General features: G+C 32.1%; 1 protein-coding gene across 1 annotated transcript in view; it reads right to left on the bottom strand.

The window, feature by feature from the left end:
* Positions 1–4,193: 4,193 nt before the first annotated feature.
* The window catches only part of LOC111696917 (transmembrane protein 145), a 39,492-nt gene continuing 28,311 nt past the window's right edge, over positions 4,194–15,374 (bottom strand). Inside the window, exons 10-15 of the mRNA XM_023466704.1 lie at positions 14,953–15,022; positions 9,950–10,041; positions 8,810–8,873; positions 6,451–6,543; positions 5,773–5,852; positions 4,194–4,251 (exon numbers count right to left, since the gene is read on the bottom strand). Coding sequence (XP_023322472.1) covers positions 4,194–4,251; positions 5,773–5,852; positions 6,451–6,543; positions 8,810–8,873; positions 9,950–10,041; positions 14,953–15,022 — 457 coding nt within the window. The remainder of the gene's footprint in view (positions 4,252–5,772; positions 5,853–6,450; positions 6,544–8,809; positions 8,874–9,949; positions 10,042–14,952; positions 15,023–15,374) is intronic.

The raw sequence follows: 15,374 nt of genomic DNA, 5'->3' as shown, positions 1-15,374 counted from the left end.
GTTGCTGGTCCTAATAAATGCATGACATCATTCCTCTTCTGGACTTTTATAAAAAGAATGTTTAGAGAATTTCTGTATTTTTTATAATACAAGCAATTGAAAGTCAGTGATTAAGAAAATCTCACATGATTTGTATTTTAAAAATGGTTTTTAGTATATTTATAGATAATACAAGTGTCAATTTATTTTCAGTAATCCTAAATGCGAAATTTAATAATATATACATATATGTTAAAACAAATTCGAAATATTAGGAAGACGATTGTACCGACTCAAATGCCGATGTTTATTCTCAAGATGTGTGTATACACAGGATCCATTTCTGCAATGAAGCACACCACACATTAAACCCTCGCTCCTCACCCCTCTACACCTCCCGGTATTCAGTCAGCCGAAAACACTGGAGATGATCACAACTCAGTTCCATGGAGCTACCCTGGCTCCTGCATGTTGTTAATATAGATACTTGAGCAGCAGCAGACGATGCTTACATCCAGCCCATCAAGATGTTCCAAGAGTTCTAACGCTCCTCCACATGAGGATAATCTCAACTCTAAAGAGTTTACTAATCGAACCTGGAAGTTTTGTTGGGGATTATATATCCTACGAGAGCCTGGAGAGAGCAGAAACCTGTTGTTACAGTTCTAGTTGATCTGCACTACCAACATGAAGTTCTACATAGCTCACATGAAGTTGCTACTGATGTTTGTCCAGGGGGCGGGCATAACTCTCCTAATTTTGCCTGGCTAGGTTTATACTGTACAGTGAATTTTGTCGAAAAATGTTTCCTTATGACTGAGTTGGTATCATAGAGTACAGTGGGTTTAATCCTAAGTACATCTATTTGTACGGTATTGTCCCAGGTAGAATTTCTGATCGGGTCATTGTGTACAGTAGCTGTACAACAAGAAGTCTAAAATTCCAGATGCCCCCTCTATTACTAATATCTCGATGTGTTTGTCAATTTATAGTTTCTTTATTAATTTTTAACCAACCAATTTTAACCACACTTGGGAAACTATTTCAAAACTTTCGTTTTATTAAATAAATGTTAGAAATATCCATTTAGATCTCTTTTATTTTATCATATTGACTTTTAAGGTCAACAATATAATATTAATTATCCGATGGTTTCTATAATTCTCTCCTTGTCAGATGAGTCTGGTTGTATCTGAATGTGACGGGTTAGACTGGTTGTCAAGCTTTCAACCTTTTTCTAAACAAGCATCTGTCTCCACCATATCTAAAGGATTGTTTTGTCCTCATAAACAGTATCCAATCCTAATCATTTAAAAATACATGGACTTACCGGGATTTAAGAATACATGGACTCCTAAGGATTCAAAAATACATGGACTTTCCGGAATTCAAGAATACATGGACTCTAACGTATTCAAGAATACATGGACTTTCCGGAATTCAAGAATACCATGGACTTTCAGGGATTCAACAATACATGGATTTTCCAGGATTCAATAATACATGGATTTTCCAGGATTCAAGAATACATGGACTTTCAGGGATTCAAGAATACATGGACTGTCAGGGATTCAAGAATACATGGATTTTCCAGGGATTCAAGAATACATGGACTTTCAGGGATTCAATAACACGTGGAAATTAAGGGATTACAGAATACGTGGACTGTCATTACTGTCACGGAATTAATAAAACATGGAATAAAGAAAGCATGGATTGAACAATAAAACTAATAATTCTGGGACTGCCATACGTTCAAGAAAATACCAACTTTTCCTCGAAAACCATAGACTTTAAACTCTGAATGAATAATTTAATTGATTTTATAGTGTTTATTCAGTGTGAACATCACATTTACATTATTGCAATATCTTAAACTAACATAGTTCATAATAGTTTATAAAAGTCTTCAAAAAGAATTAATTAAAACGCAAGCTGTACAATGCACAATGTGATTACAATCATAGTAAAGAAATTCAAATGAATTTCTTGTTTTAAAAGACAAAAAGTATTGCAGCAAAAGACTCGAAACTTGTATTGCATGATAAAAATGTTTTCTTGGAACTTGAAAGACATAGAATATTACATATTAATGTATCGTAATAAAAGCATTAAAAGACGTGACTCCTGGATTGAAAGTCAAAAATAATGCATGAAAAGATACAGATAAATCACTTATCTTCATGTTGTAAAATTAAACCTATGATCGAAGAAAAGGGAAGACGTTTTTTTTACTTTTTTATGACTTCATTTGTTTCTGCTGAGAATTTAAAAGTTGCGCATTGTACGAAGAAAAATGATAAGATTTGTAAATGAAACTTTTAGAGATATATGATACTGTGAAGACGACTTTTAGAGATATATGATACTGTGAAGACGACTTTTCTTTCAACTTCCTAAAAAGTCGTTGACAATCAGTTCCTCTATCTCTAAAAAGTCGTTGACAATCAGTTCCTCTATCTCTAAAAGTATTTGATAATCTTTTGTTCCTCTGTCTTAAAGATTAAATTCAGTATTCTAATGTAACAAGGAAATGAAATAAATATTGCAACGAACAAAAAATTTGATAAATAAGACAGAATAAAGTCCTGTATTACAATCAAGGAGTATGAAAAAGAAGGGAGATACAACTGACGTGGCCCGCCCTACCATATGATTATACATGCTTTCCAGACGGGTACTCATTTGTACTCCTTGGTTACAGTTACTGAAAATGCAGATGAATTAAAACATTGAACAGACATATTTTACAATTAGAGATCTGTAATCTGTTTACAAAAAAGTTACATTTATGATATATAAATATAGATTCAGACAGGATCGACTTCTAATTGTCGTACCGCCTTGGGGCTTTAATTTTACCTTTCTAACTCACTTATACTTTTCTGTTTTTTTTACATGTACATTTTACCACTATAAATCACTTGCTGTTAACTTTGGTTTTAAAGAAATAATTGGCAAAATTCTCAAATTTTTGCTCAAGAACTTGAGACCTTTTGATCACAGTGATATGCATAACATTTAGTTGGTCATTTTTTTTGTACATGAATGTATTGTTTATTGTAAAACTATTTATTAATTGTTTATTGTAAGTTTCTTGGGTATTATAATGTGTTTAAATTTTAAAAAATTTAAACTTTTTTAATTGTTTTTGATTTATGAGAATTTTGTTCAAGATTATAATGGAAATGAATGTGATATTATGTTATTTTGTCAATGTCAATTTTCGTTATTTGATATAAGTAATTTCAGATAATGTTTCAAGTTTCTATTATAAAAATTTTATTGTCCATTTTTTTAAAAAAACAATTAATATTTAATTAATTGCTATATTTAAACTTAAAAATTAATCGATTGTTAGATAAAAACTATAATTAATTGAAACATTGAATTTTTAAATAATAACTTAATTAATTAATTTAAATTTTTAATCAATTAAAACCTGATTGATTAAAAAAAGTGCATTTAAAATTGATTAGCTGACATAACGAAGGATCAATTAGTTTGTTAATTAATTTTAATTTATCAAAAAGCTGATTAATTACAGCGTTATCAAATTAATTAGTATTTGATTGATTAATTGAGAATTTGAAGTTTAGATATTTCTCTCCTCCCACTCTTGAAGTTCGTCTGTAGCGTTAGGATCATATACGGCGGTTGAGTAGGGCGGGGGCGGGGATTCCTTTACAGCTATTTCTTCAGCGGCGGGTGTTGAGGCGGGTACACGTGGCAGAGGGCGGGAGGGGGCAGGCTGACTCCAGTTTTGAGCAGAAGGTCCGACGGTAAAAACGTCATAGCTTCTGTAAAAAGGAACATTTTAGTAACGTTTAATGAAGATTCAAATCACTACCCATAAAAGTGTGGTGTTATCAAGAAGGAGATATCCATGTTTTTCACTTAAAATTGATAATTTTTAATTTTTGTTTATCTCCATGAACTAATCTGACATTCGGGTTAGTTACTGCTTATCCACGGACTAACCTAATATTCGGGTTAGTTACTGCGTATTTATGGAACTAACCTGATATTAGGGTTATTTATGCGTATACATAAACTAACCCGATATTCGGGTTAGTTACTGCATATCCATGAACTAACCTGATATTTGGGTTAGTTACTGCATATCCATGATGTCCAAATCCATCTAAAGTATGATTTCCAACTGTTGTATTTGCAGAGAGAGCTTCCATTATTCCAATCTAGGATTATCATTATTATTTAACCTGCGTTGTTCTGACATGATATGGAAAGTTCTTGTTATGAGCAGATGGTCTGAAATATTTACAAATTATACAGTTTACTCAGATAAACGGATTAGTACAATATCCCAGTATTAACAGTAGTCAGGAGGATTGGATCAACTAGAAAAAAAGAGTTAAAGAATTTTTCTTCAGTTTATGTTGAAACATTTGAACAGTAATGTAAAACAAATCTAAAGAAATAGACAAAATTATAATTTAAAAGGAAAAAATGTTATTTTTAACTAAATTCCTATGTCTAATTCTGAATAATTTATTCAAATATGAATTCTTAAAAGAATAATTATTAGAAGGTTTATGAATAAAAGAAAAAAAAAGAATTGATACATGTTATTGTTCAATGCATTTTAACTGTACATGAATTAGTACATGTACAATGCACATGAATCGATTAATGTACATAAATTGATACACGTGCAATGTACATGAATTGTTACAAGTATTATGTACTTGAATTGATATATGTACAATGTACAATGTACATGAAGTTTATTGGTTAGTCAACTGTGTATTCTGATTGACTAGAAAAGTGTGCAAACCTGAATCCAGTTTTGCAATTGCTGGAAAGTTTGAGCAAGTTTGTTCTAGGATTATTTTAGGAGAATAGGATAAGGAAAAGCATTAGGCAAGTATTACGCTTAGTAATTATTAAGATGAGGAGGCTAGAATTAGGATTATCACCTGGTTAGGATTAGGAAACCAGTATTTGGATTTTCAACTGGCTAGGATTCGGAAGTTAGTATTATGGTTAGAATTAGAAAGCTAGTATTAGGATTATGACCTGGTTCGGATTAGGAAGACAGTATTAGGATTATAACCTGGTTAGGATCAGGACGAATAATATTAGAATTATTACCTGGTTAGGATTAGGAGGATTGCATTAGAATTATAACCTGGTTAGGATTAGGAAGACTGTATTAGGATTATAACCTGGTTAGGATTAGGATGAGTGTTATTAGGATTATAACCTGGTTAGGATTAGGACGAGTAGTATTAGGATTATAACCTGGTTAGGATTAAAACGAGTAGTATTAGGATTATATCTTGGTTAGGATTAGGACGAGTAGTATTAGGATTATAATTGGTTAGGATTAGGATGAGTAGTATTAGGATTATAACCCGGTTAGTATAAGGACGAGTAGTATTAGGATTATAACTGGTTAGGATTAGGACGAGTAGTATTAGGATTATAACCTGGTTAGGATTAGGACGAGTAGTATTAGGATTATGACCTGGTTAGGATCAGGACGAATAATATTAGAATTATTACCTGGTTAGGATTAGGAGGATTGCATTAGAATTATAACCTGGTTAGGATTAGGAAGACTGTATTAGGATTATAACCTGGTTAGGATTAGGACGAGTAGTATTAGGATTATCACCTGGTTAGGATTAGGACGAGTAGAATTAGGATTATAACCTGGTTAGGATAAAGACGAGCATTATTAGGATTATAACCTGGTTAGGATTAGGACGAGTAGTATTAGGATTATAACCTGGTTAGGATTAGGATGAGTAGTATTAGGATTATCACCTAGTTAGGATTAGGAAGACAGTATGTCCTAGAAGGCATATTCCATGCTCTACACCACAAACTACCTTCTCCCGCACCCACTAAACAGTTCAATAAAACTTAAAGGGAGCGTTCCCGATAAATTTATAAAAATCTAGAATATTTGAATTATAAATTTATGACCATAAAATAGTTAAATGATTATCTCCATCGTTCTTTCTTTTGCTACTTTTTAATCTGTAGTTTTCTCATAATTGAAATACATGTTACTCTCAATATATATTGATACATTTTTTATTTCACACCTTTGTCTGTGAAGATGGAGTTATCCATATTCTTCTATTTTAAAATTGATATAGAAAAAGAAGGACATTTTCAGAATTCAAAACTCTTCTAGTAGAAAAACAACCATCTCTTGCTCGAAGGGTATTAGGCATGCAACCTTTTTTAAATGCAAGGGTCAATTGAAATTACAGTACAGTCCCTTAACAATATGAACTTTCTCTTTTTTGTTCGAAAAAAGCAGGAAGTGCATTTAGTACAGTTAATCGTTAAATGTCAGAACGGAATTATCAAATTTCTTAAAATTCAGTTTGATAAAATATGTAGATATATGTCAGGCTCATGTCAACACATTAATTTATAAAATTACAAATTAGCTTCTCCAAAAATAGTTTTTATAAATGTAATAGTTCTTACCTTCGGAATATACATGTTCCCCAGAACAATTATAATCGGTCCAGATACAAACCAAAGGGTGTAGAAACAGAAAAATGGATAGTAAAATCCTCCCTAAATAGTACACGGATTACAGGGTGTAGAAACAGAAAAATGGATAGTAACATCCTCCCTAAATAGTATACGGATTACAGGGTGTAGAAACAGAAAAATGGATAGTAAAATCCTCCCTCAATAGGATTCGGAATACAGGGTGTAGAAACAGAAAAATGAATAGTAAAATCCTCCCTAAATAGTACACGGATTACAGGGTGTAGAAACAGAAAAATGGACAATAACATCCTCCCTAAATAGGATACGGATTACAGGGTGTAGAAACAGAAAAATGGATAGTAAAATCCTCCCTCAATAGGATTCGGAATACAGGGTGTAGAAAAAATGGATAATTTAGGATGATATAATCCTCCTTTCACACTTCACAATATACAGTGATAACCATAATACTTTGGAAAAGAAAGACAACTTTTATACTCAAGTTATGACTTTAATCAGTCCTATGACCTTGAAACACAGCAATTGTGCAGTGTGAACAGACCAATTTCAATTAATAAGTGAATAAAAAAAATATTAATAAAACATCAAATACACTTAATTATTGCTTTAATGTCGTCTTCCTAGTCCACAATTTTATGATTCTCACTGTACAATTACGTTGTCTAAAAACATAGTAATATCATGATTGTGTGTAAAGGGTTTAGAACCAGTACATAGGTTGTATTAACAGTTTATAGGGTGTAGAAACAGTACATAGGGTGTAGAAACAGTATATAGAGTGTAGAAACAGTATACAGGGCGTAGAACCAGTACATAGGGTGTAGAAACAGTATATAGGGTGTAGAAACAGTGCATAGGGTGTAGAAACACTATATAGGGTGTAGAAACACTATATAGGGTGTTGAAACAGTATATAGGGTGTAGAAACAGTACATAGGGTGGAGAAACAGTATATAGGGTGTAGAAACAGTGTATAGGGTGTATAAACAGTATATAGGGTGTAGAAACAGTATATAGGGTGTAGAAATAGTATAAAGGTTGTAGAAACAGTATATAGGGCGTGGAAACAGTATAAAGGGTGTAGAAACAGTATATAGGGTGTAGAGACAGTGTATATGGTGTAGAAACAGTATATAGGGTGTAAAAACAGTATACAGGCCACAGGGTGTAGAAATAGTATAAAAGACGTAGAAACAGTATATAGGGTGTAGAACAGTATAAATGGTGTAGTAACAGTATTTAGGGTGTAGAAACTGTATTTAGGGTAAAGATGCAGTATATAAGGGTGTAAAAACAGTATATAGGGTGTACATACAGTATATAGTCTTTAAAAACTGTATAAAGGGTAAAGATACAGTATATAAGGGTGTAGAAACAGTATATAGGGTGTACATAAAGTATATAGTCTGTAGAAACTGTATATAGGGTAAAGGTACAGTATATAGGGTGTACATACAGTATATAGTCTGTAGAAACTGTATATAGGGTAAAGATACAGTATATAGGGTGTAGATACAGTATATAGGGTGTAGAGATACAGTATATAGGGTGTAGATACAGTATATGAGGGTGTAGATACAGTATAAATGGTGTAGAAACAGTATATAGGGTGTAAAAACAGTATATAGGGTGTAGAAACAGTATTTAGGGTGTGGAAACAGTATATAGGATGTAGAAACAGTATATAGGGTGTAGAAACAGTTTTTAGGGTGTAGAAACAGTATATTGGGTGGAGAAACAGTATAAATGGTGTAGTAAAGGTATATAGTGTGTAGAAACTGTATAAAGGGTACAGATACACTATATAAGGGTGTAGACACAGTATATAGGGTGTACACTGTACATACAGTAGATAGGGTGTACAATACATACAGTATATAGTGTGTAGAAACTGTATATATATATGGTAAAGATAAAGTATATTAGGGTGTAAATACAGTATATAAGTTGTAGATATAATATATAAGAGTGTAGAAACAGAACAGAATTCATTCGGTATTGATAATAAATATTAATATTTGAAACCCTGCAAATATTTGAGGATGAATCCTGGACATAGACATTAGACACTAATATTGACATATTTCAAACCAAATAAGGGATTATTTTATGTTTATCTTTCTTGTTTGAAATAAAGGTTAAAGAATATTTTATGTTTTTTCCAGTTTCGGACGGTTGGGTAACTCTTGGTAATCATAATTATTCTTCTTTTTTATTTTTTTTCTTCTCTTTTTTCCTTCTTTCTTTCTTTTTTCTTTCTTTTTTTTTCCTTTCTTTCTTTTTTTTTCCTTTCTTTCTTTTATTCATTTATGTTTTTATTTCTTACCTTCTCTGGGTAATGTTTAATGGTGAAGAATGTAGAATATATGAACATAATCCACCCGATAATCCTAAAATTAATGAACATAATCCACCCGATAATCCTAAAATAAATGAACATTATCCACCCGATAATCCTGAAATAAATGAACATAATCCACCCGATAATCCTGAAATAAATGAACATAATCCACCCGATAATCCTGAAATAAAATAAATTAATATAAATTTTATAATTATAATTAACGAAAGAAAATCAACAGAAATTTACTGACGTAAATTATTGAAAATTTGAAGCATGAAAGAAATAGGAATAAGAAAATTAGAGTTTGAAGCGAAAAATCAGTTTTATTCAAGCCACTATAAACTCCCTAGAAGGTAGGCGCACAACTAGAAATTCAGCTGGGGGGGGGGGGGCAAATTATTTCGCTGAGCAATTTTTTTAGTTGGGGTAAATCTTAATTATTTGTTTTCGGGGCAAATTTTATTTTTGGGGGGCTTTTTCAGTTTGGTCAATTTTGTGTATGGGGAATCTGAATTCCTTATTTTGGGCCAAATTTTTTTGTCTAAGTGCATTTTTCAAATATATAAAAGGGGCATCTTTTTTAAACTAAGGGTTAATTTTCTGTTTTTTAGCAATAAAATAAATAAAATAAGGGGCATTTTTTTAGATAGGGCTCTAAATTCTAAAGTTGGTTGTAAAAAATTTAATTTGGGTGCAAATTAAAAATATTTGGTGGCATTCTAAAAAAAACAAGAGTTAAAAATGTTGAATAAAGGGTCAAATTTAAGTCTGGTGGAGCAATGTGAATACGAATGTGTGAGTATAATCAAAAAAAAATCCAAATTTGGGGGATTTTTTAAGAAAGGGGAAAAGTGTAAAGTATCTGAGCTTATATTGAAAAGTTGAATTTGAGTTTGCTTAAAGAGTGCAGGTTTATAAAAATTAAAAAATTACTGTGAGGGCAAATTTTTTTCTTCAAATTTTCGAGAAAATTAGCTATTTTTGAAACTATATGTTAAGGACTTCTTGCAGGGGGGGGGGGGCAGGTTTTCTAAAGGGGGGGCACAGATCAGCTTGCTCTAGCGTCTTAAAAGCCGGTACAGTGCTTGAATGAGTTTACTTTGAACATAGAGAATATTTTACCTAAGAATGACGAGAATATATCCCCAAACACTCTCATACAGGTACAGAACGGACCCAGGATCAAAGTACAACTGCTCAGCTACAAATACAGCCTAAACATTACATAATCTGCACACTGCAAAAAGGGATTAAATTTAATTTCCATTGATTCTAGTTTTTTCAGTGAGTAAATTCCTTGGTAAAGAGTTGATTTTAACATGGACAAACGCGGCGCTATAAATAATTTATAGGTTTCAATGAAAATTGTTGCATACCAAAAAATCAGTTTTTTTAAAGAAAGGAGTTTTTAGGAAAAAAATCGAACTCTACAAATCTATTTTAAAAGCGCCTGCGTAAAAATTTGTGCAATTTTTTTTCTTCTATTTTTTGGTCTTTGGCTTTCCAAAGAACTACAAAATAAGGACATCCTCAGCACAGTAATCTCGTACTAGAAAGAAATGATTCATTTGGTGTATCGTCCCGTTAGGCCATCTCTAGTTTGCAGACATACTGTACAGTCTACGTCCTGGTCTACCTGCAGGACATTTGGTACAGTACTTTAATTGAACCTGTGTTTTTAGAGTATATTTCCTCGGATAAAAAATCTCCAAACCTCGTTTTTTTTGAAAAAGTAATCTTATTTTGAAAGTTTTTTTTTATCATTTTTGAATCAGAACCAAGTCATAAATTGATGCCTAAAGAAATTAAACAGCTGATGGTACAATTATATTTTTGGCTACTCCCTTCTAAATCCAACGGCATTTTTATATTCATCGCGCTAGGTGTATTTTAATACTAATAGTAAAAGAGTCAAGGGAGTGCAATCATTTTGAGTAGTCATCAAAATCTATTCTCGTTTTACTTCATTCATGAACATTTCATTTAAAGTTTTAGAATTCCGCATTAAAAATTGTCTCTTTCTGAATCCATGGGAAAATTAAAGATTTGTATATACTTTGCTTGTCTGTTTAATTGTTTTGTACTCAATTAACGGCAAAACGGTTTAAACTAATTGGGCCCAAATTTTGTGTAGGACCTTTATACATCTTCAGGACTCCAGGGAAGGTTTATGGATGGTCAAAATTTAAAAAGTTTGCCTCCAACAAATTTCGATTTCCTAAAATTTTGTAAATCCACGAAAAAAAAAATTAGCGAAATTTTTATTTTTTTATAATATACGAAAGCAACAATTATAAATTGAAATAGAAGACGCCCGAAAGTGCCCTCAAAGCCTAGTTTTCATATATTAACTTTACAATTTCCCCTTTGCTGCCAACTATTTAAGTAAGTTTAAACACGCAAGTTTAAAATCTTGATTAAATTAACGTCGTTGAATCAAGAATGTAAACTTGATAGTTTGACAGGGATAGAAAAAATCAATAAGAACATATTTTGACCGATCTTGTATATTTAGAACACAGCGCATTTATTTATCAAAAATAAATATATATCACGATTTATTTTAAAAACACAAAAAAGTATCAAATACACTAAAAGAAATCAAAATCACAAAACTTATAAATTCACTAAAATGGGTTGAATAAAGATTTAAAAAAATTAAGATTACAAAGCAGTATTTTAACTTAATTGAAAGACATTTAACAAGCATTAAACTAACGATTTTCTCAGAAGGCTTATTGAGTTTTGAATTGAGTTTTACTTTGCTCTTATTTTAAAGAAAAAACAATCCTTCTCCAAAACATCACTAATTAAAGATCAAAAGAAGAAAAAGAAAAGTAAAAAACAATTAATTGATGAAAAATTCCTAGAATTATCTGAGGCATCAATCACTTGGATGTTTGACAGAAGTTTCGCGATTTATTTCCTCCAACACTTTTGAAAAAGCAAAGAATTCTTAAAACAAAGTTTTCTATCCGGCCATACAGTAAAATACAGTTGTCTGTTGCTTTCATGCTCTCGAAGGGCACGGACCTGCCCATAGTAGCTCCAGGCTCCACAGCTTGAAAGAGTGCTAAGTAGAGTTACTCATGGCTTATCCTACAGGGGAGTAGCGAGCAAAATATAGAAATTAAACAGTAAACGAGAACTTCATCTTCAGCTTTCTATCTCATTAACATTTCAGCTGAGTGAAGGAGTACAGAAGTATAACCCCTGATAGATATACAAGCCATTCACAATGATACCGGTTTTTTACTCTGCCGGCTATGAGGACTAAACTGCTGTGGAAGATTCCACCTGATTGGGCTTTAAGGCTTTCAACTCCCCATTTTGCATAAGTGGTGCAGTTATGGGTTTCCTTAAAATTCAGGTTAGTCGGAAAGACTTTAACACAAAGGAAAGCAGAGATATTCTACTAAAATCCCTCATACCCTTCCTCCTCTAAACCTTCTTATCTCTCCCTACCCGCTCCACAACTCGATGTCACAAGAACTATATGGAGAGGCCTCAAAATGTAGAAACAAGAAACAAGAAGAAAAAGAAAATTAATACGGGAAATATTGGAAAGAAAATTTCTGATAATAAGCTTTACACTGTCAATTAATATTGACCAAAACATCCAGAGCGCAGCGAGGGATGATTTGTAGACAAAATTGGTCGACGGGGTTAAGTCAAATTTTTAATTTTCCGACGAAGTAGCAGTACACAATTTTACCGTCTTCTGAGATCAAAATGCGCGAATTTTTTCCTGGAAACTTTGCAGAGCGGGTGATTATTTTTACATAACTGTCCCAAGGGACCTCCCTCTATTGGGGGAATCATAAGTTGGTAATGTTGTTCAAAAGGCTGTAAAAAATATAACGACAAAAATATAACTGACAAATACATATATTTATAACAGACCAAAAACAGAACTTTTTTTAACTAAAAAATATCACTTATTTCGACATCTTTCTCTTGCAAAAAGTGTAAACATATTTGACAGAAAATATTAGCTTTTCTTTCAACTAAAAATATAAACGTTCTGAACTGAAGAAGAAAATATCTTTTTTTACTGAAAATATAGCATTCGTTCTTGTCCATTAAAAATATTCCCCTTTTAAGGGAAAGGAACGTGTTCATCGAAAAGTTAAAAACTTAATACCAATTTCATACATTCTTTTCAGCAGTTTTAATAAAATAAAATCAACATTATATTTAAAGGAACTGAGTTCTTGCAACAAACTCTGATTTCTTATCCCACACTACCACTATACTACTCCTTTATAATACATTACGTTCATGTACAGTGTACAGTGTACAGTAAGGAAATATAAATGTAGTTCTGAGGGTTGTATTCTGTTCTCCTCAGGTTTGCACCATAGATCAATGGGTTGAACAATAGCTCTAGGTTGTACTTAATGTTTAGTGCGGAGTAGAGATGAGCAAAGCTCTAGGTCTTACTCAATGTTTAGTGCAGCGGAGTAGAGATGGACATAGCTTTAGGTTGTACTCAATGTTTAGTGCAGCGGAGTAGAGATGGACATAGCTCTTGGTTGTACTCAATGTTTAGTGCAGCGGAGTAAAGATGGACATAGCTCTAGGTTGTACTCAATGTTTTGTGCAGCGGTGTAGATATGGACATAGCTCTAGGTTGTACTCAATGTTTAGTGCAGCGGAGTAGAGATGGGCATAGCTCTAGGTTGTACTCAATGTTAGTGCAGCGGAGTAGAGATGGGCATCGTTTTTGTGAACGAACAACATTTTTGAGAACGAACTAAATTTGTTGTGAACAATGATGTCGTACAGAAAAAAACGAAAGCTGGACAAACAAATTGAAAAAAAAATCATTAGAACGAACTTGAAAAAACGATAATATTTTCTGAACAAACAAATTTTGCAAAAAAAATGTTTTATTATTAAACGGACGATTTTTTAAAACAAACTTTTAAAAAACTATAATTTTTTTACTGAATAAACGATTTTATTGAATGAATAATTTTACCCCACCATCATTTAGTCTCCGGCAAACCACTGACGAACATATCATGCCCAGAATTATGTACCCGACATTTTCGCTATGCAGCAAATATATTTGCCCGGTTAAACTATTTCCTGTGACTAAACGATCGTTCAGTCAGAAAACGAACGAAATAGATGAAAAATGAACTAGAATTATGAGAATGAAAGAAGTAATTTTTTTGAACGATTGAAAAAAAACGAAAAAGGTCGGTGAGAACGATGAACGAACGATTGTGCTCATCTCTAGTGCAGAGTATTGTTTAAGTTTGGTTCGGAAATGATAGTTATTGTATCTGACAGGGAGGGTTTATAAACTTTAATATTAGAACTTCCATCTGATGGTTCATGACAGTTTACAATAGAGACAAACACTGATCTTAAACTAAACACAGACTCTAGGTATGTTTAGACCGAATATAAAATGTTATTTGATCCAGTAGTTGTTCAGCTTATTTGTGGACAAAATAATAGTTTAAATCAAGTCAGTTTAGGTTTTCCATATCATATTTGAAAATATGTGTAATATCCTATTTTTTTTATTTTTCGTTTTTTTGGATTTTATGATTATCTTTATATGAAATATCACGTATAAACTTATTTGAGAAGCAAGATTGGAATAGTTTTGTTTCTACCTCTCAACATTTTTATTTTATGTTTTTTTATTCAAACACGGGAACAATCCCTTTAGTTTTGAGGCCAGAAAAAAAAACTTTTGCAACCTATAATTCTTAGTGCATGCTACTTTATATATTCATTTAAACAAAATCTTGTTTATTGCATAGTTAAAAATTTGTTCAAGAAAATATCAGCGAAAATTTGAGAAATCTCCTAAAAAAGTTCATTTAAAATAATATCCAAAGGGACTGCAAACTTAATTTCAAGTTTGCGTTTCCAATTCACAACGGCACCCTTGAAAGCTTTGCCTGGTCCAAGATAAATGAGATATCCTTTTGTTAAAAATGGATTGTGGGTTCTCTATGAAAATTTACAAAATTAAACATTTGTCAAGCTATTTAAATGACGAATTTCTTCTATATAATCGTTAAGGTAAAGGTTCAATGGGTATTTGTTGTGAAAAGAGGTTCTCTTGAAATTACAATCCACTTAATTTAAATTAATTTTACCTTGTAGCAAAGTATGTAGGCGCATATGAACACTGTTACTTTGATGGACGCCCATTGTCGTAATCGAGCTCTAAATATAATTAAATTCTATCAGAATGTCATTAGAAATGGGATGGGAATTATAATTAAGTTTTGGTTGGGACTGTTCATTTTGAATTGTCCACATTATTACTCATTTACAATCGTAATTTTATGCTCAACATTATCTTTGAAATTCTGTCCGGCAGTATCATTGACATCGATATTGTCATCAACATTGTCATCGACATCGTCACAACATCGTCATCAACATCGTCATCAACATTGTCATCAACATTGTCATCGACATCGTCACAACATTGTCATCGACATTGTCATCGACATTGTCATCGACATTGTCATCGACATCGTCATTGAAATTGTCCTCAACATCGTCGTAGCAT

Source organism: Eurytemora carolleeae, unplaced genomic scaffold (assembly GCF_000591075.1).
Source record: "Eurytemora carolleeae unplaced genomic scaffold, Eaff_2.0 scaffold271, whole genome shotgun sequence".
NCBI lineage: Eukaryota > Metazoa > Arthropoda > Copepoda > Calanoida > Temoridae > Eurytemora > Eurytemora carolleeae.
The sequence above is the reverse complement of the archived record's forward strand: the minus strand, read 5'-3'. Positions and strand labels throughout refer to the sequence as shown.